This window comes from Kogia breviceps, chromosome 3 (assembly GCF_026419965.1).
Source record: "Kogia breviceps isolate mKogBre1 chromosome 3, mKogBre1 haplotype 1, whole genome shotgun sequence".
In the NCBI taxonomy this organism is placed as follows: domain Eukaryota; kingdom Metazoa; phylum Chordata; class Mammalia; order Artiodactyla; family Physeteridae; genus Kogia; species Kogia breviceps.
The window spans coordinates 63,603,348-63,629,700 of record NC_081312.1 but is presented as its reverse complement, the minus strand read 5'-3'; the positions used below and the strand labels follow the sequence as shown (position 1 = coordinate 63,629,700).

The following is a 26,353-nucleotide window of genomic DNA, read 5'->3' as shown; positions in this document are numbered from 1 at the left end:
TCTTTGTGCAAAAAGGACACTTCCACATACAGCCTGTCAATGCCTTCTATACATGGCAGAGGTCTACTTCTAACCCAGGGCTGTCCTTGAGGCTATAGCTTCAAGATTCCAACAGACACTTTGGCACAGTCACTAAATACTGGACAAGATATGATCAGAATATATGACAATGTAATTATTCATACAGAATTTGCAAAAGACATAGAAACTGAACCCAGAGGGACCTTTGAAAATATTTATAACATGGTTAAAAGATCATACCAAACATTAGAATTAAGTTTAATTTATAATCATAAATATTTCTGGTAGGCTAACTTCTCCAGTAGGTGATATCCAGAGACTAAGTTTTTTAAAAATCTCTTCACTCTCAATGAAAACTTTCTACTAATAAAACTGCACTTTCAGTATGAATCACGGTATAATATCTCCAACTAATCAATATAAATTAAATGTTATCAGTTTTCTGCAGGTAACAAATGCTAACTTTACACTAAGGAATGTTTTATTTTTATGTGTAATATTTTAGAAAATTCCAAAGACTACCTACCAAGTACAGGATGATATAAACTATTCTCCTTACAGATGTTTGGAAAAATATAAGGCAAGTAATATTTCTTAAAATGTGAAAACAAAAATGAAAATCCTCTTTCTTGGTTTTCTTTGTTCTTCCATTCTAAACTTTTTACCTAAAATTAAACAAACAGTTAGAATCATTCCAAGAGAAAGAAATTATTAGCTGCTATAAACAAGCTTGTAAAAGGTTACTTAAGCAATAAATTAAACTGTTACACTGCAAAGATATACAGCTAAATATATATGTGTATGTACATATATATATATATACATATAAAAAGTGGTCTAGTGCCATGCAAATGCATTATACAGTTGACCCTTGAATAACTCAGGGGTTGGGGTGCTGACCCTGCGCGTGCACTTGAAAATCCATGTGTAACTTTACAGTCAGCCCTCCATATCTGCAGATTCAACCAACAGTGGATTGTGTAGTACTGTAGATCATATTTATTGAAAAAAAATCTGTGTATAAGTGGACCTATATTGTTCAAAGGTCAAGGATACATGTTATCTTTCAAAAATCTTGTAAGTTAAAATGTGCTCTGGAAAACTGTCAAAGTTGACTTAAAACTCGGCTCTACTACTGACAAAGCTGCTAATGTTCTTTCCTCTTTCCCACTTCCTGAATAATTCAGCCTAAAAGTCATACAAAATATGCATATGTGAGAGGAAGGAAGAGAAGGTATGAAATAGTGGCAGTCAAGTGCAGGTGATCAGAGCCTGACCATAGGAGGCATCCATGAAGGGGGTATAACAGAGGCAGTAGCCCAATGGGGAGTCTGAGAGGGCTGAGAACAGTATCCATAAGTGTAGAAGGGAGTAAACAAAAGGGGACACAGTTGTAAAATACAGGGTGTGAAAATTCCAGTAGGGTGAGGAAGATATGTAAGTAGGAGGATAGTAAAGGCCCAGAGTGTACCACTGTGAGCTACTGCTACACACTAACTTTAGAATGGCTAAAATTACAGACTGACCATATCAACTGTTGGTGAGGATATGAAGCAACTTTAAGTCTCATAATTGCTGGTGGAATACAAAAAGCTACAACCATTTGGTAAACTATTTGGCAGTGTCTTAAAAAGTCAAAATATGCCTACCATACAACCCAGCCATTCCACTACTAGGTATTTACCCAAGGGAAAAGAAAGTTTATATTCACACAGACTTGTTTACCAATATTCATACCAGTTTTATTGGTAATAGCCAAAAATTGGAAACAACTCACATTACCATCAACAGGTGACTGAATAACAAATCATAGTACATCCATACAATGAAAAGCTACTCAGCAATAAAAGGGACCACACTATTGATACATACAATAATATGATTTTTAAAATAATTACGCTTAAAAAACAGAGAAGCCGAACCAAAAAAAAAAAAAAAAAAAAGGTAAAAGGAGGTACCATACGATTCCATTTATCAGAAAATGCAAACGACAGTGAAAGCAATCAGGTTAAAGTTGCCTGGGGATGGGATGATGGGGGGCGGGGCAGGTAGAGAAGGGTGGATTACAGAGGGATCTGAGAACTTTTAGGGGTGATAGATATGTTCATTATCTTGATTGTAGTGATAGTTTCATGGTTGTATACATGTAATGAGATTTATCAAATTGTACTTTTCGGACATTACAGTTTACTGTATGTCAAATGTATCTCAATAAACCAGTAAAACAAGTTTAAAAATCCACATGAAGTACAAAAGTTTTTTTTAAAGAAAAACTGGTAATAATCACAGTAACAGTAACTACCCACCACTGAATACTTACTATATGGCATGCACTTGTTCATTCTAAGTACTATGCACTAATTACTTAAGCCCCAACACCAGAATGGGATAGGTATTATTTTTTATCTCTACTTTAAGCACAGAAAGGTTAAGTAATTTGCCAAAAGTCACACTATCAATAAGATGTAGAGTCAGTATTCAAACCCTGGCAATCTCGTTCAGGATCCAAATTAACTTCATAATGTTTGTTTCTGAGGCACAAGGAACTTTTGTGTTTGGAACAGTTACAAGAAATGTGTATATGCCAAAAGTGTTTTCATCAATAAGGATATTCACATTTCATATATAGAGATGAATAGGTTACCTTACAAAATACACATACCTAAGGACTTCCCTGGTGGTCCAGTGGTAAAGAATCTGCCTTACAATGCAGGGGACGTGGGTTTGAAATCTGGTCAGGGAACTAAGATCCCACATGCTGCAGGGCAACTAGGCCTGCATGCCACAATTACTGACTTGCGCGCCTCAACTGGAGAGCCCTCGAGCTGTGAACTACAGAGCCCACAAGCCCTGGAGCCTGCGCACCACAACTAGGGAGAGAAAAAAAACCCCTCACGCTGCAACTAGAGAGAAGCCTGTGCACCGCAATGAAACATCTCACGTGCCTCAACGAAGATCCCTTGTGCCACAATTAAGACCCAATGCAGCCAATAAATAAATAAATAGATATAGATAAATAAATAAATAAGTCTTTAAAACAAAAAAAAAAAAACACCAAACTACATGCACCTAGAAATTTTAAAAGTACAAGTAGGATTAAATGTAAATTACATTCCCCCATCCCCCACCTCACCCTTAGTCCACCTCCCCAGTTGCTGCCTCTAGGCAGATTGATCCCTAAATCAAACAGTTTTTCATTTAAAGTACCATAGCTGCTGATTATAAATGAAAAGATTAGAAAGTAAATCCAACTGACTCACATAAGAAGGTATATACACATAAAAAAGTCTACTATAAAAATTTCTCTCTTCAGCTCCCTTTCTAAGAGATTCATAATCTCTCCAGTGATTTTTATTTCAGGAAGGGTATACTAACATCTATTTTCAAAAGTAAAAATCTGTGACTTCCCTAGTGGCACAGTGGTTAAGAATCTGCCCGCCAATGCAAGGGACATGGGTCTGAGCCCTGGTCCGGGAAGATCCCACAGGCCGCAGAACAACTAAGTCTGTGTGCCACAGCTACTGAGCCCACGGGCCTAGAGCCCATGCTCCACAACAACAGAAGCCACTACGGTAAGAAGCCCACGCACCGCAACAGAGTAGCCCCTGCTCGCCGCAACTAGAGAAAGCCCGTGCACAGCAACGAAGACCCAACACAGCCAAAAATAAATAAATTTATTTACTTAAAAAAAAAAGTAAAAATTTGTTACTTCTCCTTCAGGAAAATAAGCAAATATTTACTGTGACGGAATAATAGTAAGGGGGGAAAAATGAATTACCCACAGGAGAGTAAGGAGGGTGATATAAAAGAAGATGACACATACCTGAATTACTATATATTTTAAAAGTGCTTCAAGAAAATAGCTTGTTAGATCTTCTTGTCCTTTATCTCCTGATTGTGGGGGGACAAGCGGAGTGATTTCTTCTATAGTGACTTGAGCTATCCGAAGACAAAAGAAAAGTTTAGTATAATTACAAAACAAATTTAACAATATGATAATATGGCCCAAATAAAATTTAACTACAAAACAGATAAGCAAAGAATACTGCTTGAAAACATTCTGATGATTGAAATTTGAAATAAATCTGAGGTCATCCTGATAGCCCATCACAAAAACCATAAACTTTAATAATCAACTGTTTCATGAACCCTTGATTGAGGAAATGTGGCACAGGGATGGACAGATATTGAGGGATTAAGAGTGAATAATGTCTCACCTGAAAAACAACTGCTCGTGATATTTTAAAAATCAGAATGAGTGTCCACAAAATTCCATAAATACGATGAGAAATGTTAATAATAATGTGCTTATTCATCAATTAAAGAAAAATCTGATTACTCTAGGTAATGACCATGCTTACTCTTTAAGGTAGCCCCTTTATTCAAAGGATGAAATACTATTTCCCTCTCAAAAAGAAAAAGAAATTAGCATCTTAGTTTCTTGATTATGAAAGTCCACTTGTAAAATAAGAAACTTTCACATTTTTAAACTTTTCACATATGCAAAAACACTGATTGTAACAAAAGCAAATTCAAGAAAATCAACCCACAACTAGCTAAATTTTCTTAAATATTTCCCAGGCAACACAACCAGTACCTGGTTTAGCACAGGCAGGTCGCTAAACCTATTTCCCAGTAAACAGCAGCCAAGTAATTAAGCCCCAAGAGATGGATTTTTTTTTAGTCCTTTGCACAAAGTAAAACACACTTGTACTTCAATGTACATCCTAATTAACACAAGGATACAAGCTGATACATGAAAATTCAATATTAAAGGTAAATGTAAATGGCCTGTATTAAACATGTTTCATTTTTTTTTTTTTTGCGGTATGCGGGCCTCTCACTGCTGTGGCCTCCCCCGCCGCGGAGCACAGGCTCCGGACGCGCAGGCCCAGCGGCCATGGCCCACGGGCCCAGCCGCTCCGCGGCATGTGGGATCCTCCCGGACCAGGGCACGAACCCGCGTCTCCCGCATCGGCAGGCGGACTCCCAACCACTGCGCCACCAGGGAAGCCCTAAACATGTTTCTAATACTTTGATATCAGGGGTCTTGCAAGCCCTTGTGAGAAAGTCCCTCCCAGGGCTAGCTAATTCCTAGAGAAAACTATGGGCCAGAGAGTTTGCCTTTCATATGCAAACCAAACAACGGGGAGCCCATATCTCTACCACTTACTCTGCTGGGCTCTCACACTCAGGGTTACTTACTAGTTCCCTAACCTAATGACCCCCAGGGCTAAGTACCAGACAACCAGAGACAACCCCTATGCCCCAGAGCCTACTAAAATTATCCAAACTAGCCAATCTTCAACTTGCTCATCCTGCTTCACGCATTCCTGCCTACAGAAACCACAAAAGGGCTCTTGCCCATGATACCCACCCCTACCCCTCAAGCCCCTGCCACGCCCGACTAACCCTGGTGCTTCCCTGTGTGGCCACCCTCCCTGGTGTGGCACAATCCTGGGAACATGAGTAACAAACTATCTTTTTAATGGCAATCATCTCCTGATCTGTTGGTCTCATTATACCTGGATGATAAAAGCTACATGTTATTTTTTAAATGTTTATTTATGTACTTTTTTACTGAAGTATAATTGACATATAACATTATACAAGTTTCAGGCATATGACATAATGATTCAACATTTGTATGCACTGCAAAATGATCACCCCAATCTGTGACCACACAAAATTACAAAAAAATTGTTTCTTGTGATAAGAACTTCTAATATTTATTTTCTTAGCAACTTAAAAAGTTGCAAAATATTATCGACTACAGTCCCCATGCTGTACATTACATCCCTATGACTTATTTACTTTATGACTAGAAGTTTGTACCTCTTGATCTCCTTCACCCATTCTGCCCACCTTCAACCCCTACCCCCCACCCCTCTGGCAACCACTAATCCCTTCTCTGTATCTGTGAGTTTGGTTTTATAAAACCTACATTTAAAAACATGGCCTTGGATTATCCAGTTAAAAATGTACAGGGACTTCCCTGTTGGCGCAGTGCTTAAGAATTCACCTGCCAATGCAGGGGACATGGGTTTGAGCCCTGGTCCGGGAAGATCCAACATGTCATGGAGCAACTAAGCCCATGCACCACAACTACTGAGCCTGTGCTCTAGAACCCGCGAGCCACAGCTACCGAGTCTGTGTGCCACAACTACTGAAGCCTGCGTGCCTAGAGCCCATGCTCCCCCAAAAGAGAAGCCACTGCAATGAAGAGTAGCTCCTGCTTGACACAACTAGAGAAAGCCCACGCGCAGCAACAAAGATCAAATGCAGCCAAAAATAAATAAATAAATAAAATAATTTTTTAAAAAGGTACAGACATTTAAAAATATCTATTAACAAACTACACAGAAATTTTTAAATTAATGATGGAAAAGATCTTACGAATCTTACTTTCTTGAAGGTTGAGTGGAGGATTAATGAGATTATCTAAAGTTCGAGGTCCATATTCAGATTGTGGTGCTGAAAATCCAGGGATTAAACATGAAAACATCCAAAGCTGTTCTTTGCTACAGTTATTCTGAAGAGCTTGCAACCATAATAAGAAAAGACGAACACCTTCCCGCCTAATCTAAAATGAAATAAAATGAAAAACAGTATTTTTATTTAAAATGGAAATACTTTCTTCCTTTCAGGCCAAAATTCTCTAGAAAATGATTACCAAATGATACTCTGTAAAGGAGAGGAAGAAAAGGAAGGAAGGAGGGAGATGGAGAGAGAATTATAACCATGACAATTTACTGAACCCTCATTATTTATAAATCTAAATTTATGGATTTTGAACAAAATAACTTGGTCTCTATCTAAAGCCATCAGATAATCTATTTATGCTATAACTTCCATTTGTAAAAAGTCAAAATCATTTCCTTCTTATTTACTTCCCTCCTTCCCATCATCACCACTCTAATCTAAGAAGCAAGGAGAGAGGGCAATGACTATTCCTTGCTATAATGAGTTTGGTAAAAGGAGGAATGGTCATGGGGATCCTGATACACTGCTAACTCAATGCTCTTGACCTTAAAAAGATTATCAGTCTGAAATTATCTCATTTACTTAATTTGCTTCCAAAGGGCAAAGCAGGAGTTCTGGCCTCTTAACTGCATTTTTAAGCAACTAGAACAATGCCCCATACACAGAAAATACATATTTAAATCAAGGGAATGGTCTTCCGGGAAGAGAAGAGGAGAAAATAGAGGAAACTTCAAATCTCCCAGTAAAACACAAAGTTCTTCAGTAACCTAACCTCACTGGTAGCTTTGCAAACAGCCACTGCCAAAGCTATTCAACTGCTGCTACCCTCACAGTTTAGTTAGAAACAGGACAAAGATGTAGGAAAGCTTATCCCTTTGTACTGCTATACCCAAGCCTTGACACCAAAAGTACCTACTATATGATACTTTTATCCAACCTATACCAAGATACTTTTGGACTGGGTAGCTTTTCTTACCACAGCACAATGAGATAATGAAAAGGGAAAAAAAAATAAAAAGAAACAAAACCATTTTTTAATAGATGCCCTACTTCCCTCTACATCTAACAATAGCTATGATAAAATGAAGAATAATTTGTTGAATGGCTAAATAATTTTTGTCTTCTGGGGACCACAGAGCAAACTACAGTTGTCCCTCAGTATCTAAGGGGGGTGTTGCTTCCAGGACCTCCCCCACCACGTATACCAAAATCAGCAGACGCTCAAGTCCCTTACATGGAACTGGCATGGATGGCATGGATGTGGAACCCATGGATATGGAGAGGTGACTGTATTTCTGCTGAATAAATCCATGCAGTGGTAAAACTACAAAAGTTTTTCAATAGCCTGGTCAGCCTCATGCATACTGACTATGTTGTTTTTTAAGTGAATTCACTTCAATTAAGGGAACTGAAGATTATTCAACATTATTTAGGAAAAAGTTGATGTAGGCAGTACAGCAACTGACTGAATGCTTTACTCAGTTTTAAAAAAGCCATAGAAGAGAAATATAATTACATTATACCTTCAAGGAGTTTCCTGTGTGTAGTAGTTTCTTTAAAATCAATCCTGAAAAGAAAACATGATTTTAAACATTCATATCTTATTTGCTTCTAAATGTCAGAGTTCTCGGTCAGACTTGAAAACACTTTAAAAACAAGTCCTTGGCAACCTCCAAATTATTCTTGGTGACCTTAACATCCCTCTGGCCATAATCTTGGGACAGAAGGGCATATAAGAAGTCACCTTTTTTAACACAAAAGGGACACAAATTACTAAATCCAGAAATGAAAGAGGGGACATCACTACTGACCCTATAGGAATGAAAAGATTATAAAAGAGTAACCTGAACAACTTTACACCAACAAATTAGGCAGTGTTAATGAAAGACAAATTCCTAGAAAGATACAAATTATCCAAACTGACTCAAAAAAGGAATATAAAGTAGCAATTACAAATCTCCTCACAAAGAAAAGCCTAACTCTAAATGGCTTTGTGAATTCTATCAAATATTTTAAAACGATGTAGTATCAATTGTTCACAGACTCTTTCAGAAAATAAAGGAGGGAACACTTCCCAATCTATGTACATGGCTATTATTATCTTGATAATAAAGCCAGACAAAGACCTCACAAAGGAACACTACAGTGTTCAATTTTCCTCATAAACACAGAGGCAAAAATCTTTAATAAATTATTAGCAAACTAAAATTAGCAATGTCATAAAAAGACTATATAGAAATGGTAACCAATTGGGATTTATCTCAGGGATGCAAAGTTGGTTTAACATTTGAAAAGCAATTTGTGAAATACACAATATTAATAGAATAAATGACAAAACCACTAATAATGCTGCCTATGATCATGTCAGTAGAAGAAAAAGCATCTGACAAAATACAATGCCCATGCATGATTAAAAACCCTCATCAAAGCAGGACAGAAGAGAACTTCAACTTGATAAACAGTATCTATAAAAATAGCTAACATTGCCAGGGAAGAATGATCTTCAGGAAGCACTGAAGAAGAAGAAAACAAAGGATTTGAGAATTACACAGGATGGAACTTAAATATTTATTTATATGTGAAATAGGATTCTGTGTTGAATCTAGATTCTGCCAGGACATATGTGTGATCCTGAGGAATCACTTAACTTCCCTGAGCCTCAGTTTCCTCAAATATAAAGTAAGTGAAAATAAAATTAAAAAAAAAATAGCTAACATCATACATAATGGTGAAAGACTGAATGCTTTCTCCTTTACATCAGGAATAATATAAGGATGTCTACTTTTACCACTTTCACTCACTAGTGTACTAGGGGAACAATAAACAAAAAAGAAATAAGAAATTAAAGGCACCAGATTAAAAATTTAAAAGTAAAACTATATTTGCAGTTGACATGATCCTGTATGTAGAAAATCAAAGGAATCTACAATAAAACAAATAAAATAAACAAGTTATAATAAACTAGAAACAATACAAATGTCCATTAATTGGTGAGTAAATAAACAAAATATGGTATATCCATACAACAGAATATTATACAAAAAAAGGAATGCTTATATATGCTATAATATGGAAAAAATATATATGCTAAGGGAAGGAGGCCAGATGTAAACTACTACAAATTGTATGATTTCATTTGGACATGAAATGTCCAAAAAAGACAAATTTATTGAAGACAGAAAGCAGATTGGTGGTGGCAAAGGCAACTGACTATAAATGGGCTCAAAGAACTATTTCAGGGTAATGGCAATGTTCTAAAACTAGACTGTGGTGACTCTAAATATTTACTAAAAATTAATAAATTATTTATTTAAATGAGTGATTTTTATCTAAGCAAATTATACCTCAAAAAAGCTACTTTAAAAAAATCAGCTAGAGTCACTGATTTATTTTTCTATATATACAAGACAAAAAAGAAAGGAAACAGAGTTTTAGGATTCTCTGGGTGACAAAGAAAAGTGACCATTTACGTATTGTCTCAAGTTGGACATTTACTAGAATATTATTAATCATGAAAACCAAATAGCCCAAAGGATTTCGTTAGAAATCGAAGACTACATTCCTCAGGAGATAGAATAAACTTTAGAAGTTCAGCTGTTTCAAAAAAGTTTCTTCCCAGATAAACTTCAAGGACATTTTAATGATCATGAAATAAAAAATAGGATTTCACTATTCTGTTGAGCACCTTTATCATGTGATTATCAGCAATTCACATACCTTCTCTTTGGTGTGATAACTATGCAAATATTTTCCCTATTTAAAAAACTGACTTGTCTTATTATTGAGTTGCCAGAGTTCTTTATATATTAAGGGTATATCATTTTTAGTCTTGAGCTTTATCTAAAAGGTTTATTCTAAAAGGCTTTATTATTTAGAATTTTGTGGTTTTTTAGTCCCTGCATCAATATCCATCCTGTATGTCCAGCGTTCCTTTTGTTTCCAGAACTGCTAATTGGGATGACTTACAGTTTCAAAGCCTCAGAAATTTCATTTGCTATAACTAAGAATTGTAGGTTCTAAATAAATATATGACTCTTTTTTTAAGAGAAAAAAATACAATTTTTACAAATGAATACAAGGCCTATAACATTCTACTTCCACAATGTAGATGTGGTGGCCATCTGTATATTCACCACAAGAGAAAGGGTCACGAAAATCACTACCAATCAGCCCTGTCATCATTAAGACACTGAACCAAAGCCAGAAATTGCCTACCTGCAGATTCCTTTTTCAACCAAGGGGGAAAAAGTGTCTTGCAATGAGAGCTCAAGAGTCCTGTGGTGATGCTATGATTGTTAAAGAAAGAGACTCCAAGCCAGCAAGCATCTTGGCTTCGCTTCTGGTAAGAGAAAGTCTATGACCTCCTGCCTACTTGGTCTTTCACAGTAATACACAGCAGGGTTGCTTATTTTTTCTTTCTCCTTTTTCCTTTCAGCTTCATTTCATGATCTGGGAAGCTCTACTTCATCTCTTCATGCAGTAAGCTTAACTCCAGTTCCCTCCTTTTTTATTAATACATTGCTTGCTTTCAAACCTGGAACCCATGGCTTTCGCTCTACGTGGCACTTTGTTACCTTCTCTTCCATTTTTGATTACAGAATGTTTATTCTGATGCTGAGTCTGCTTTTATTTTTTTGGCTTTATAGTTTCATCATCATTGCTAACATATTCAGAGTAAATGAACAGGTGGATTAAAGAAATTTAATATGCCACTTTTACTGGAAATCCTTCATGTATGTTTTTATCTTATATTCCCAGTAAGCCTAGCTCTGTGTTCTTTATTTTGTTTTTACTAAAGCATAAACTATGAACTCATTTCAAATAATAACCATCCCATTAAAGAGTATTTTCATATATTATCATTTATTTTAAACATGAAACACATATTTAAATTACTTACCAATACTATGAAACTGCCATCGCTGATGAATTCTTTCTGGAAGAAGTTGTAAAATTTTCTAAAAATCAATATGAATAAAACAAAGAAAAGTATGAAAAGCAAGTAACACGTCCTCATCTTGAGCAATGTGAAAAATTAAACAAGGAGCTTACACAAAGCCTTTAAGAGTTTCTTACATAAAAGACAGTATTACAAATACAAAATAGTCTTTGAGCTAATCTGATGGTACTGGCACTACTTCAGCACTGGCATACTGATTAGTATTTGAAAACTCCAGAAAACAAGAAGCTATACTAACAAAGACTTGGAACGGGAAATTAATGAAATTTATCTTTTACTATGATGTGAAAAGTAAGTATACTTCTCTTTAGTGGATAAATACTAACTTTAATATACATACATATATTTTTAACATCTTTATTGGAGCATAATTGCTTTACAATGGTGTGTTAGTTTCTGCTTCATAACAAAGTGAATCAGCTATACATATACATATATCCCCATATCTCCTCCCTCTTGCATCTCCTTCCCACCCTCCCTATCCCACCCCTCTAGGTGGTCACAAAGCACCGAGCTGATCTCCCTATGCTATGCAGCTGCTTCCCACTAGCTATCTATTTTACATTTGGTAGTATATTTTTAAATGTTCATTTAATATTCTTAGAATTTCTGCATTGTGGGTACTACTGATATGTTTTAAATTCTTTTAGATATTAATATTTGTGACATTTTCTCTCCAAGCAGTTTTTTTTTTTAAAATAAATTTATTTATTTATTTCTGACTGCACTGGGTCTTCGTTGCTGCACGCAGGCTTTCTCTAGTTGTGGCAAGTGGGGTCTACTCTTTGTTGCGGTGCACGGGCTTCTCATTGTGGTGGCTTCTCTTGTTGCGGAGCACAGGCTCTAGGTGCACAGGCTTCAGTAGTTGTGGCTCGCGGGCTCTAGAGTGCAGGCTCAGTAGTTGTGGCACACGGGCTTAGTTGCCCCACGGCATGTGGGATCTTCCCAGACCAGGGCTCGAACCCATGTCCCCTGCATTGGCAGGCGGATTCTTAACCACTGCACCACCAGGGAAGCCAGGTCTCCAAGCATTTCTTTCTCTTACTTTGATAAATCTTACAGGGAAAATATTTTGCTTCCACAAAAATCCTATCATACTTGTACTAAATTAATTCACGTGAACCCAAAGATACTTCTATGTTATGATGGCTATGGGTATGAGAACAAAATTTTAAGATTCAGGAGCCCTATAGTTAAGCTAACATATACAAACTTTCACAAGTTGGGAATAAACACTTTTTACATATAATACTTTCAAAATTTTGTCTTTATCTTCCTTTATATATTGCACCTGTGTGGATTATTCTAGTTCAACAGCTGCCTTATTATGCTGCCGAACTACGTTCTCAACACTCATCTGCTTGCTGAATGACATTTGTGTGCATTTGTTATTATTACAGCTCTCTTATAATTATTTAGAATCACCATTAATTGAACGTTCATAAGGACCAAACACTAGACACTTTATGTAATGATATCTCATCAATCCTCACAACCATCCTAAAAGGAGCGTTCACTGATCTCATTTGACAAATAAAGAAATGGGTTAAGTATGTGCTTAGGTTAGAAAGAGGAAAAACAGAGATTCCAACTTCCATATGCCTATTTCCAAAACTTGTACTTTTATACTATTCTGTTCAAAGAACAGTATGCATGTTTTTACACTTCTCTATCTTCCTTTTGATATAATCTTCTTTAGTCCCTCTCATATAAGAGGATGATGAAGAAATTATAAAGTTCTTCACAGAAAGATGCTATTCCCACATGAGATACATAAACTTCTTCACCTCTGCCCTCCTATTTCTCTCATACTTAGCCAACCACTGTGTAATTATATTTATGGTGGTGTGGAAAGAGATAAAATTATAGAAAATTAAAAAGACAAGTTTGTGAACCACTTGAAAGTACTCCTAAATTATCACTATTAAATTATAGTTTAGATGTAATCCCATATAAAATGTAAATTTAAATATATTCATCTTTTTTATTCAGTCATATAAAAATGAAAGAAATCATGTATACTATTAACTACACAGAAGAAAGCAGAATATAAATCCTATGTCATACTGATATTACATAATGATGCTTTTTATTCCAGAAAGAGGAAATCATTTTATTTATAATTTTCTTTTAAATCATCCTTAGTCTCTAAAGGTGGAGGTCAGATATTACTGTCCCCATTATAAGTAGAAAAACATCAGCACAAAGGTTAAATATTTTTTCCAAAAGATGAAAACCCTATATCTAACATCTCTTTTCCTAATGAAATTTAGTGACTGATTACAAACATTTCTGTTCAAAGAGTAACAAATGATCAGTATATATTACATACAGGAAAATAAGTATTATTTTTTAACAGAAGGAATATTCTGAAAGAGCTTCTGTTAACTAGTCAATCATCTCAGTTTACTGAATATAGGGCAAGCATGACTGTCTGAAGGAAAACTTTCCAGGAATTATCATCTTGCTTTCTCTATACATACTTTTACTCTTTCTCAAAATATTCATGTTTTAATATTTACCTTGTAAACAGTTAATGCAAACACCTGGGGAGGTAAATATAAGCAAATTCCTCAGAGTTAATGACTAATGAAAATTAACTGCAGAACAGGTACCAACACCAGTTACTTCTGTCTGGAACTCTTAAAAAAAAACACTTTCTTTTTTCAGCTGTGACTAACTCAGCAACTAAGAGAGAGATCAAATTCTTCAATTCTTCTAAACTATACTAAAATAGTCAACATACAAAATAGTGAATTATCTTTAATTAGCAGTAGATACAATCGTTCAATCTTTAGAAACTGATTTCTAAATTCTTTACTATGCTTTTCAAGACACAAGGTCTAATCCTGACTTTCTCCAGTTCTCTAAAATTCTCAATAAAGATCAGAATACTCCTATCACTATTTGATTTGAAAGACAGAATGAAGAAGAGCATGGGGTTATTTGAAAAGCATGTGTGTCCCTCATTTTTATCATTGTGCCAAATATGAAACAAATTTTAGCAGAGTATCAAATGTTGTTGTTTCCTTCTGTTTATTAAGCAATGAAAATCTGTCCCACCCCAATCCAAAGCAACCATAGTAGAACAACAATTTATAAAATATTTAAAACTATTTTATATAAGTTTTCAATGAAAAGCAGTTAAAGCAGAAACTATAAACTCCTTAGGTATGTAACAGTTCCATGAATTTACCCTCTCAAGTAAGAATGTTTTTTTTTAATTCTCCATTTGTGTAAATCTCCCACAAATTAAAATTTTCATGTTTGCAAACACAGTGAATATTGTACCAACTGTGGTATCAAATGCATAAAAACATAATTTTATCTGTACCTAAAAATAATATGTGTACCTCAGAAAATAATTAAGAATTAGGTCAGGTATATCTTTAGGTTAAAAAGTGCAATTCAGTTTTTGAAAAGCATGGTAGATTCACAGTGTTTGTTAATATTCAATATATTCCTTTATATGTTCCAAAATTAATTTTGGAAAAAAAGTTACATTGGCAGGTACTTACCTCAAAAATAAAAAGTATAGCATCCAATTCCTCCCTTTGAGACTTGTGACCTAAAACATTTTTATAGAAAAATATTTTAAACATTATCATTTTATTCTCAATGTCAACAACCACTTAAAAAGCTTAAAATATTTCAAGCACTGAGGTTTTTTTCTCAGTGATTCTTTAATAAAATGTTTAAAGTGTATTCTGTTCAATGTATAGACAATATCATACAATCTCTCTCTACTCTTTTTAGACAGTTAAATTTAGATTCTATGTATTTATGTCTAAAAACAAATCATAATATATTGTGGAGAACTCTGAATGAACTCTAAAAATGAATTTATGAAAATGACTGCTCAAACCTGACATATGCCCCTAGGGCAGAGCAAAGGTGAGAAAACACGTAAACCTGACCAGAGAAAAAGGAAATCTAAGTCTTCTCAAATTAATACGGATATTACTACTAACCCATAGTGTGAGAGGGGTGTTCTACAAACTGTCTAACAAAAAGAAGTGAAATAATACTAAAATTCCAATGTCCAAGAGTATATTTTTAAGTGAATGTTTATGACAATTATTTGAAACATCAACATAAGCCAAGACTGATTTTAACATCTTACCTTTCTGTTTAAGACTAGCTTCAATAGTAACAAAATTCTCAAAAAACACATAATATATATGTGAAAAATGTTGGTCAAAAAACTGTTTAAGATCGATGGACTCTGCATTCTCTGAAAAATAAATGAAAACAGTTTTTAGTGATTACTATTTATATCACATTCAGCAAATATTTATTGTGGCATGTTTCCTTCAAAAATGCCAAAGAACTGCTCTTAAAATTCTATTAAAATATTTAAGAGATGTGTTTATACATTTATATCCTAGTTCTCACAACTTCAGCTTTTAAAGATTTTAGCTTTAATTTAAAAAACTGGTCAAATCAGGTTACATAATCTTTGTTTACTAAAAGAAAACAATGCCTCAGAAAGTTTTATCCAAAATCATTAAAAAAGAAGTCAAATTCTATTTTCAATTCACAGCTATGCTCTCCTAACTTTCCCCCAAGACAGTTAAAAATCAGTATTTCTAAGAGTAATAATACATGTCTAAAATACATTTACTTTAAATATCTAACAACAGGCTTTGCAAACAGGCACTTAAGTATTACAAAACTCAGGTAATTCTTGTTCTATAAGAACTGTCAGTATAATCCAAGGCAGAGAAACTGAACATTTAACTGTATGCAGAGCAGAAAGTGTTGGGTCCTAACACAAAATTACTTTCAAAATTCAATGAGGCGTGAAGGTGGGGAAAGAAGAAACGCCTGACAGAGAACTTATTATCTGAAAAGACCTCTATGGACAGGAAGCACTTTGGACATAAAGTGGTGGGTTTGAATGAGAAAGACATTCTCTGCATAAACAAAGACATGAAGTGAGGAAAGCAGGATAGGATGCAGAAAAATAATTCAATTTGGCTAGCTTTGAGCATTTTGATAAAAATAAAATAGAAAAAGTATCCTTGACATGTCGAAAAATATCATAAGTGCAAACTAAGGAAATGGGATTTATTATTTAAAGCAAGATATCTACATCGTAGGTGTATATGTACTTATGCATTTTATTGTTTGGTTTATTTTCGGGGGGGTGAGAAAGTTGGGGAAAAGGGGAGTAATTAAGAACTTTTACTTTATATACTTCCTACCATTCAAATTCCTTTACAAAAAGCACGTCTCTTTTATAATAAACAAATTTGAAAAAGGCAACTGGAAAAACAAAGATTGTTTTGAACCTGGGAATAAAATGAAGAATAAACTACTAACTGCTGATAAACTCAAGTTAAAGGTAAACATCAATTAATTTCTTGGAATGTTCTAAGGCTGAATGGAAGATTTCAGAATAAAGTTAAATAGTAACAACAGACAGCACTGTAAACTCTGGTGTATTATCTTACCCTATGAATATTCATAAATCTTTAATGACATCTCATCTACTGAATTTTCCAAGACTGTTGCCCTTTTGTTTTGCCCCCCCCCCCCCAAGGAAGGAATGGATGCCCTCTCTATTCCCTTGTGTTCTCTACATTTCTCTCTCATGGAAATAATTATGTCTCAAGTGTTTCCTTGTCTTTTTTCCAGGACTAGTCTATAGTTTCTTTAGGATAGAAAGTGTGTCTACCTTAGTATTTCCAAAACCTAAGCACAGTGCTGAGCACATATGTACTCAAATGTGTTTTATTATTAATCAAATTATTTTAATGTTATTGTATTCATTTTGTAGCTTGGAAATTTTTATCTTGGAAAAGACTGCATAACCTACTGACAGGCAAAATAGCACTGCTTCATCTTGACTGGAATTAGAACACCCAGATTCCATTCCTACCTGTAACACTATCTGTGTACATTTTCACAGAACTAGGGAAAAAAAATAATAATAATGGCTAACACAATGTTTTCTATACGCCAGACACTTTTCTAAGTCCTTTATAGAAACTAATTCCTAAAGTCATCAGAACAACACTATGAAATAAGTACTACTATTATCCCTAACTCTAAAGATGAGAAAACAGGTATAGAGAGTTTAAGTAATTCAGTTAGTAAGAAAGAGAGTCATGGATTTAAACTCCACACAGCCTGGATTTAGCGTCCATGCTCTTAACCTCTATGTTATTCAGTTTCCAGTGTAATACTGATACATCTATAAGAAAAATAAGAAAAGAACACTAGTAGTTTATCTGTTATCTGCCTGTAAGAAAATAAGAATAATTGTTATTGAATACTAGTTAAACATATTTTGGAGACTACCAAAATAAAACACATACACTGAGATAAACAGAAGTATTCTGTTTTTCCCTTGAGTAGTTTGAAGTAACAAAGAACTATGAAATGAAAATGAAATAGACTGCTATAATTACTGCTAAATTTCCTGAAATTAATGTTTCAAACAAAACTAATGTCCCAGGGGAAAGAAGAAAATGAGAACAATAACAAAGCAAAGCAAAAAAATCAAAACAAAACAAAAGCAAATATGAATCAACTCAAGATTTTGCAACATAAATTTAGGAGCCAAGATAGTCTCTCTCAATTTCCTTCCCATGCAGCATGTTACACAAAGCCTGGAAACTACATACTTGCTAATAAAAAATACTGAATCAAAATTAGGTCAATTTGTTTTTTACTCTGTATCTATTTGTAATGAACTAGTTAGCAAATAAAAACTCCTATAAAATATTTTTGTTCACCAATTCACAAAATTTACATAGTGGGGGAAAACGGGAAGAAACACAAAAAAGGTGGATATAAGAGAATAAGAAGGTTTCACTTAGTTAAAAAGAAGTCTCTCTATAAAACAGTAACACAGAAGAAAGGAAAATATAAAAGGAAGGAAATCCACAAAGAAAGAGATTATGGAAAAACTTCCACCCAATACCTTTCCCCAAACAATGCCCCAAAACACTTTATGTTCTCTTTTTGTGAATGCCTCCAGTACTTTTAGGCAGTGTGGCTCCTAATTATGTCACATTAGTTAGTACAACTGTCCCTCAGTATCAGCAGGTGGTGGTTCCAGGAACCCATCAGATGCTAAAATCTGAGGATCCCTTATATAAAATGACATAGTATTTGCATATAACCTATGCACATCCTCCCACACACTTTACGTCACCTCTAGATTACTTATAATACCAGACACAATGTAAATGCTATGTAAATAGTTGCCTGGGTGCGGCAAATTCAAGTTCTGCTTTCTGGAATTCTCCAGAATTTTTTTTCCTGAATATTTTTGATCCAAAGTAGGTTGAATCTGAAGATGTGGACCCACCCCTCCAAAATGGAGTGCCACTGTATCATTCTCTTACAGATACTGGATGCTCTTTGGGAGCAGAAAGCATGCCTTAGCTTCTTTTATGTTTCTAATTTTTTTTAAATTTTAATCTGAGGAAGTGCTTTGCATAGTGCTAAACTGATGGTTGGCACTTAAAAAAAGTTTAAGCATTCAAAAACTTCCCCCATTTTTAGAAATACTTCTGTTCGATTTGTAATGTTTGTGAATTAGTATTTCCTTAAAGAAATCAAATAAACATTTCAACCACAAATTAAGATTGAAGTTTCTGAGATTTAAAAAAAACTTATTCAGGCTTAGGAATGCTTTGAAGACCTTTGGGAATACTAATTTAAGTAGCAAAATAGTTCTAGACTTCATTTAGTTTTCACAAATAAAATTTCAGATGTCTCTAGGATCTTTTTATGAATAAGCTTCAAGAACCTAATTAATATATTTACTTCCTACTACACCTTTTGAAGACATCTAAGCTCAGTAACAAATCTATAATTAAAAATTACAAAATTCAGAAGGCCAGTTTACCTGACCTTAAATTTCAGATACCTGTACTAAATACCTCCCTAGAAAAGTTATCACATAACCCATGCTAGATGACCAAAAATTCAACAAATTTTGCAATACCATCATTCTTCTTCCTCATCTATATATATATAAAAAAGCCACCATTTAGAACTTTTCCTCAAATGATGGCATTATAATACACTAATCTGTGAAGTGTATCACAAGTAATCTGCTCCTAATAATAAAGTAGTGAACAATGCAAATTATTGCCTTAAAATAATCAATAATAATGAGGACTGATCCAACAATACAGTGAATAACACAAAAAACCCTCTAACTGCAGAGACACAGAAATGCTGGATAAAAATAAATAATACAAGCTCAAAAAATAAAAAGGAAGAGGAGAAAGAGTAGAAGTGAAGAAAAGAGAGTAAGTAGGAAAGGAGGAAGTGGGACGGAGGAAGAGGTGCCATGAGGGAGAGGAGGATGGTGAGAATGTGGTATAGAGAAAGGCAGGAAGGGGTTGAAGGGGAAATATGGAGGAAAGGAGCTGGGGAGGAAGTAAGGATGAGGAGAAGGGAGAATGGGTAAGGGAAAAGAAACACAAAAATGTAGTATTAAAATATAAGCAATATGGAGTCAAGCACAAATAAGGGGGGAAGCAGAAGAGAAAAGTAGGAGGAAAACAGAAAGAAGGTGCAAGAGAGAAGAAGGGGGGTAAAACCACAGAAATAGGCTGGAAAATTATACAAAACATTATCAAGTTCTAAGAAAAGAGGAGGGTATATGAGAAGGGAGAAGAAATTGAGAAAAGGGAGGAAGAGAAGAGAGGACAAAAGGAAGAAACAGAGAAATAGTAAGTTGGAAGACAGACTGATGCTATTACTCAGAATGTAGCACAGAAAAATAATAAGATGGAAACAGACTGCCTGAGAAGTTCCAAGAACAAAGATAAAATGTAAGCAATATTCAGAGAAATAAGGTCTGAGTAGTATCTAAAATTGGTGAAATATGTAAATAAATCTTCAGACTGAAAAAGCATAGTGATTCCCAAGCAAGATGAACATAAATCCACAGTCATATCCTAACTCCAAAAACAAAATGGAAATATTACAACCAAGAAAAGTTACCTACACAGAAATATCAAAACTAACAACAGACTTCTCATCAGCGCAAGAGAGGCAAGAAGACAATGCAATTTTATACTGAAAGAACTAAGGGAAAATAAGAGTCATCCTAAAATTCTAATTCAGCTAAACTACTGTTCAATAAGATGAACATGAAAATAAAGAAAAGGCATTTTCTAACATACTTAGAGTTTAACAGTTAAAAACCCTCACTCAAAGAATTACAAAAGATAGATTTCTGAACGAATAGAAATAAACTCACATGGAAGAGTGAGAAGCAAGAAGCAAAGATGAGCTAAGAAACTGGAAAATGTGTGGGTAAATCTCAATGAGCACTGACTGTTAACAAAAGTACTAATGCAAAAGGTTACTAACAAGGAGGAGGTAAAATAATGGGCAATAATGTGAAAGATGAAACAAATGCTGGAGAGAGTATTTTAAGATCTTATTTAAGAGGACAGTAGAAACAGTGATGAATTCTAGACTTCAATATTAGTATGCTATTGAAGTTTTCGAAATTACAAATAAGAGAATAACAACAATGCATAACTTCTAATCATTAGAAGGGAAAAGGAATATAGAAAAGCTTATCAATGTAACAGACATGAGTAAAGAAAAGCACCCCAAAAAAGTGAATGAGATGACAGAAATCAAAATAAATATACAAGTAGTTACAAAAAAAGTTAATGGATTAAATGCCACAGTTAAGAGAGAGCTGTAATCACACTGGATTTAAAAACACACACAAAAGTCAAGCTACAAAGTATTTACTAAGAAAAGTATTTTTAACCCAAATACTAACCAAACATACCAACAGTGATCGCTCAACAAGAGACAAAAAGTAAACATTAAGGCAAGAATTAATACAATTAAACAGGTCAATGTATTTTGACAAAAGGCTCTATTTACCAGAAAGCTTTAATTTCAATTTTGCATGAAGAGTTATAAAAAGCAAAAGCTGACAGATTTCTAAGGAAAAGCAAGCCCATTTATAGTGTGGTAGCTTTTAACACATCTGTCTCATATTTAATAGAAGTAAGTAGTAAGTAGACACAAGATTTGAATAACAAAATGAGCACTTTACCTGTAAAACTCTAAATTCAAGAGACTATAAATATTCTCATGTAAAAGTAAGGTATTTATAAAAACTGAACTAGTGGGGACTTCCCTGGTGGTCCAGTGGGTTAACACTCTGCACTCCCAAAGCAGGGAGCCTGGGTTCAATCCCTGGTCAGGGAACTAGATCCTGCGTGCCACAACTAATAGCCCACATGGCGCAACTAAAAAAGCCCACATGCCACAACTAAAAAGAGCCCACATGCAGCAAGGAAGATCCCGCAGGTGGAAACAAAGATCCTGAATGCTGCAACTAAGACCTGGCGCAGCCAAAGAAAAAAGTAAATAAATAAATAAATAAATAAATATTAAAAAACAAACAAAGTTTAAAAACTGAACTAGTAAGGCCACAAACTAAATAGAAAAAGACAAGAATAACTTACATGCTCTCTGACCAAAATGAACTACTAGGGACTTCCCTGGTGGCACAGTGGTTAAGAATCCACCTGCCAGAGGAGAAGCTTCAAGATGGCGGAAGAGTAAGACGCAGAGATCACTTTCCTCCCCACAAATACATCAGAAATACACCTACATGTGGAACAGCTCCTACAGAACACCTATTGAACACTCACAGAAGACCTCAGACTTCCCAAAAGGCAAGAAACTCCCCCACGTACCTGGGTAGGGCAAAGGAAAAAAGAAAAAACAGAGACAAAAGAATAGGGACATGACTTGCACCTCTGGAAGGGAGCTGTGAAGGAGGAAGGGTTTCCACACACTAGCAAGGCCCTTCACAAGCGGAGACTGCAGTGGTGGAGTAGGGAAGCTTCGGAGCCACGCAGGAGAGAGCAGCAACAGGGGTGCAGAGGGCAAAGTGGAGAGATTCCTGCACAGACAATGCGTGCCGACCAGCACTCACCAGCCCGAGAGGCTTGTCTGCTGACCCGCCGGGGCAGGCAGGGGCTGGGAGTTGAGACTCAGGCTTTGGAAGTTGGATCCCAGGGAGAGGATTGGGGTTGGCAGCGTGAACACAGCCTGAAAGGGGCTAGTGCGCCACAGCTAGCTGGGACAGAGTCCGGGGAAAGGTCTGGAGCTGCCGAAGAGGCAAGACACTTTTTCTTCCCTCTGTTTCCTGGTGTGCGAGGAGAGGGGAATAAGAGCACCGCTTAAAGGAGCTCTAGGAATGGGCGCGAGCTGCGGCTGTAAGCTCAGACCCCAGAGACGGGTATGAGACGCTAAGGCTGCTGCTGCAGCCACCAAGAAAACTCTGTGCAAGCACAGGTCACTATCCACACCTCCCCTCCTGGGAGCCTGTGCAGCCCGCCACTGTCAGGGTCCCATAATCCAGGGACAGCTTCCCCGGGAGAACACACGTCACACCTCACACTGCTGCAATGTCATGCTGGGCTCTGCAGCCGCAGGCTCGCCCCACACTCCATACCCCTCCCTCCCCCTGGCCTAAGTGAGCCAGAGCCCCCGAATCAGCTGCTCCTTTAACCCTGTCCTGTTTGAGCGAAGAACAGACACCCTCAGGCAAACTACATGCAGAGGCAGGGCCAAATCCAAAGCTGAACCCCTGGAGCTGTGCAAACAAAGAAGAGAAAGGGAACTCTCTCCCAGCAACCTCAGGAGCAGCGGATTAATTCTCGACAGGCAACTTGATGTACCCTGCATCTGTGGAATACCTGAAAAGACAACGATTCATCCCAAATTGAGGAGGTGGACTTTGGGAGCAATGAAATATATTTTTTTTCCTGTTTTTCTCTTTTTGTGAGTGTATATGTGTATCCTTCTGTGTGTCATTTTGTCTATATAGCTTTGCTTTTACTATTTGTCCTAGGGTTCTGTCTGTCCATTGTTGTTTTTTGGTTTTTTTTTGTATATTTTCAGTGCTTGTTTTCATTGGTGGATTTGTTTCCTGGTTTGGTCACTTTCTTCTTTCTTTCTTTTTTTTTGTGCTATGCAGGCCTCTCACTGTTGTGGCCTCTCACGTTGCAGAGCACAGGCTCCAGACGTGCAGGATCAGTGGCCATGGCTCACGGTCCCAGCCACTCTGCAGCATGTGGGATCCTCCCAGACCGGGGCACAAACCCGTGTCCCCTGCATTGGCAGGCGGACTCTCAACCACTGCGCCACCATGGAAGCCCTCTGTTGTTTTTTTAAAATTTTTCTTACAAAAAATTTCTCTTTAATAATTATTTTTTATTTTAATAACTTTTATTTTATTTTATCTTCTTCTTTATTTCTTTCTCTTTTTTTTTTCTCCTTCTTATTCCGAGCCGCATGGATGAAAGACTCTTGGTGTTCCAGCCAAGAGTCAGGGCTGTGCATCTGAGGTGGGAGAGCCAACTTCAGGACATTGGTCCACAAGAGACCTCCCACCTCCACATAATATCAAACGGCAAAAATCTCCCAGAGATCTCCATCTCAACTCCAAGACGTAACTCCACCCAACGACCACCAAGTACAGTGCAGGACACCCTATGCCAAACAACTAGCAAGACAGGAACAGAACCCCACCCATTAGCATAGACTCTGCCTAAAATAATAAGGCCACAGACACCACAAAACACACCACCAGACGTGGACATGCCCACCAGAAAGAAAACATCCAGCCTCATCCACCAGAACACAGGCACTAGTCCCCTCCACCAGGAAGCCTATACACAACTCACTAAAGCAACCTTGGCCACTGGGGGCAGACACCAAAAACAACAGCAACTACGAGGCTGCAGGCTGCAAAAAGGAGACCCCAAACACAGTAAGTTAAGCAAAACGAGAAGACAGAGAAACACACAGCAGATGAACGAGCAAGGTAAAAACCCACCAGACCAAACAAATGAAGAGGAAATAGGCAGTCTACCTGAAAAAAGAATTCAGAATAATGATAGTAAACATGATCCAAAGTCTTGGAAATACAATGGAGAAAATACAAGAAATGTTTAACAAGGAACTAGAAGAACTAAAGAGCAAACAAACAATGGTGAACAACACAATAAATGAAAATAAAAATTCTCTAGAAGGCAGCTTCCCTGGTGGCGCAGTGGTTGAGAGTCCGCTTGCTGATGCAGGGGACACGGGTTCATGCCCTGGTCTGGGAAGATCCCACATGCTGCGAAACAGCTAGGCCCATGAGCCATGGCCACTGAGCCTGCGCGTCCGGAGCCTGTGCTCCGCAACAAGAGAGGCCACAATAGTGAGAGGCCCGCATACCACACACACACAAAAAAATTCTCTAGAAGGAATCAATAGCAGAATGAATATCTGAGGTAGAAGAATGGATAACTGACCTGGAAGATAAAATAGCGGAAATAGCTACTGCAGAGCAGAATAAAGAAAAAAGAATGAAAAGAACTGAGGACAGTCTCAGAGACCTCTGGGACAACATTAAACACAGCAACATTCGAATTACAGGGGTCCCAGAAGAAGAGAAAAAGAAAGGAACTGAGAAAATATTTGATGAGATTATAGTTGAAAACTTCCCTAATATGGGAAAGGAAATTGTTAATCAAGTACAGGCAGCACAGAGTCCCACACAGGATAAATCCAAGGAGAAACACACTAAGACACATATTAATCAAACTATCAAAGATTAAATACAAAGAAAAAATATTAAAAGCAGCAAGGGAAAAACAACAAATAACATACAAGGGAATCCCCATAAGGTTAACAGCTGATCTTTCAACAGAAACTCTGCAAGCCAGAAGGGAGTGGGAGGACATATTTAAAGTGATGAAGGGGAAAAATCTACAACCAAGATTACTCTACTCAGCAAGGATCTCATTCAAATTTGATGGAGAAATTAAAACTTTTACAGACAAGCAAAAGCTAAGGGAATTCAGCACCACCAAACCACCTTTACACAAATGCCAAAGGAACTTCTCTAGGCAGGAAACACGAGAGGAGGAAAAGATCTACAATAACAAACCAAAAACATTAAGAAAATGGTAATAGGAACATATATATCAATAATTACCTTAAATGTAAATGAATTTATTGCTCCAACCAAAAGACATACACTGGCTGAATGGATACAAAAACAAGAGCCATATATATGCTGCCTACAAGAGACCCATTTCAGACCTAGGGACACATACAGACTGAAAGTGAGGGGATGGAAAAAAGATATTCCATGCAAATGGAAATCAAAAGAAAGGTGGAGTAGCAATTCTCATTATCATACAAAACAGACTTTAAAACAGACTATTAAAAGAGACAACGAAGGACACTACATAATGATCAAGGGATCAATCCAAGAAGAAGATACAATTGTACATATTTATGAACCCAACATAGGAGCACCTCAATACATAAGGCAAATACTAACAGCCATAAAAGGGGAAATCGACAGTAACACAATCATAGTAGGGGACTTCAACACCCCACTTTCACCAATGGACAGATCATCCAAAATGAAAATAAATAAGGAAACACAAGCTTTAAATGATACATTAAACAAGATGGACTTATAAACAAGATGGATTTAATTGATATTTATAAGACATTCCATCCAAAAACAACAGAATACACTTTCCTCTCAAGTACTCATGGAACATTCTCCAGGATAGATCATATCTTGGGTCACAAATCAAGCCTTGGCAAATTTAAGAAAACTGAAATCGTATCAAGTATCTTTTCTGACCACAACACTATGAGACTAGATATCAATTACAGGAAAAAAACTGTAAAAAATACAAACACATGGAGGCTAAACAATACACTACTTAATAACCAAGAGATCACTGAAGAAATCAAAGAGGAAATCAAAACATACTTAGAAACAAATGACAATGAAAACACGACGACCCAAAACCTATATGGGATGCAGCAAGAGCAGTTCAAAGAGGGAAGATTATAGCAGTA

General features: G+C 36.3%; 1 protein-coding gene across 8 annotated transcripts in view; it reads right to left on the bottom strand.

The window, feature by feature from the left end:
* RALGAPA1 (Ral GTPase activating protein catalytic subunit alpha 1) overlaps nucleotides 1-26,353 on the bottom strand; it is a 236,799-nt gene that overhangs the window by 160,046 nt on the left and 50,400 nt on the right. For all 8 annotated transcript variants that reach the window (XM_059056514.2, XM_067028578.1, XM_067028577.1 and 5 more), the window contains exons 2-8: nucleotides 15,588-15,698; nucleotides 14,983-15,032; nucleotides 11,405-11,462; nucleotides 8,028-8,071; nucleotides 6,427-6,604; nucleotides 3,845-3,960; nucleotides 548-686 (exon numbers count right to left, since the gene is read on the bottom strand). In XM_059056514.2, coding sequence (XP_058912497.1) covers nucleotides 548-686; nucleotides 3,845-3,960; nucleotides 6,427-6,604; nucleotides 8,028-8,071; nucleotides 11,405-11,462; nucleotides 14,983-15,032; nucleotides 15,588-15,698 — 696 coding nt within the window. The remainder of the gene's footprint in view (nucleotides 1-547; nucleotides 687-3,844; nucleotides 3,961-6,426; nucleotides 6,605-8,027; nucleotides 8,072-11,404; nucleotides 11,463-14,982; nucleotides 15,033-15,587; nucleotides 15,699-26,353) is intronic.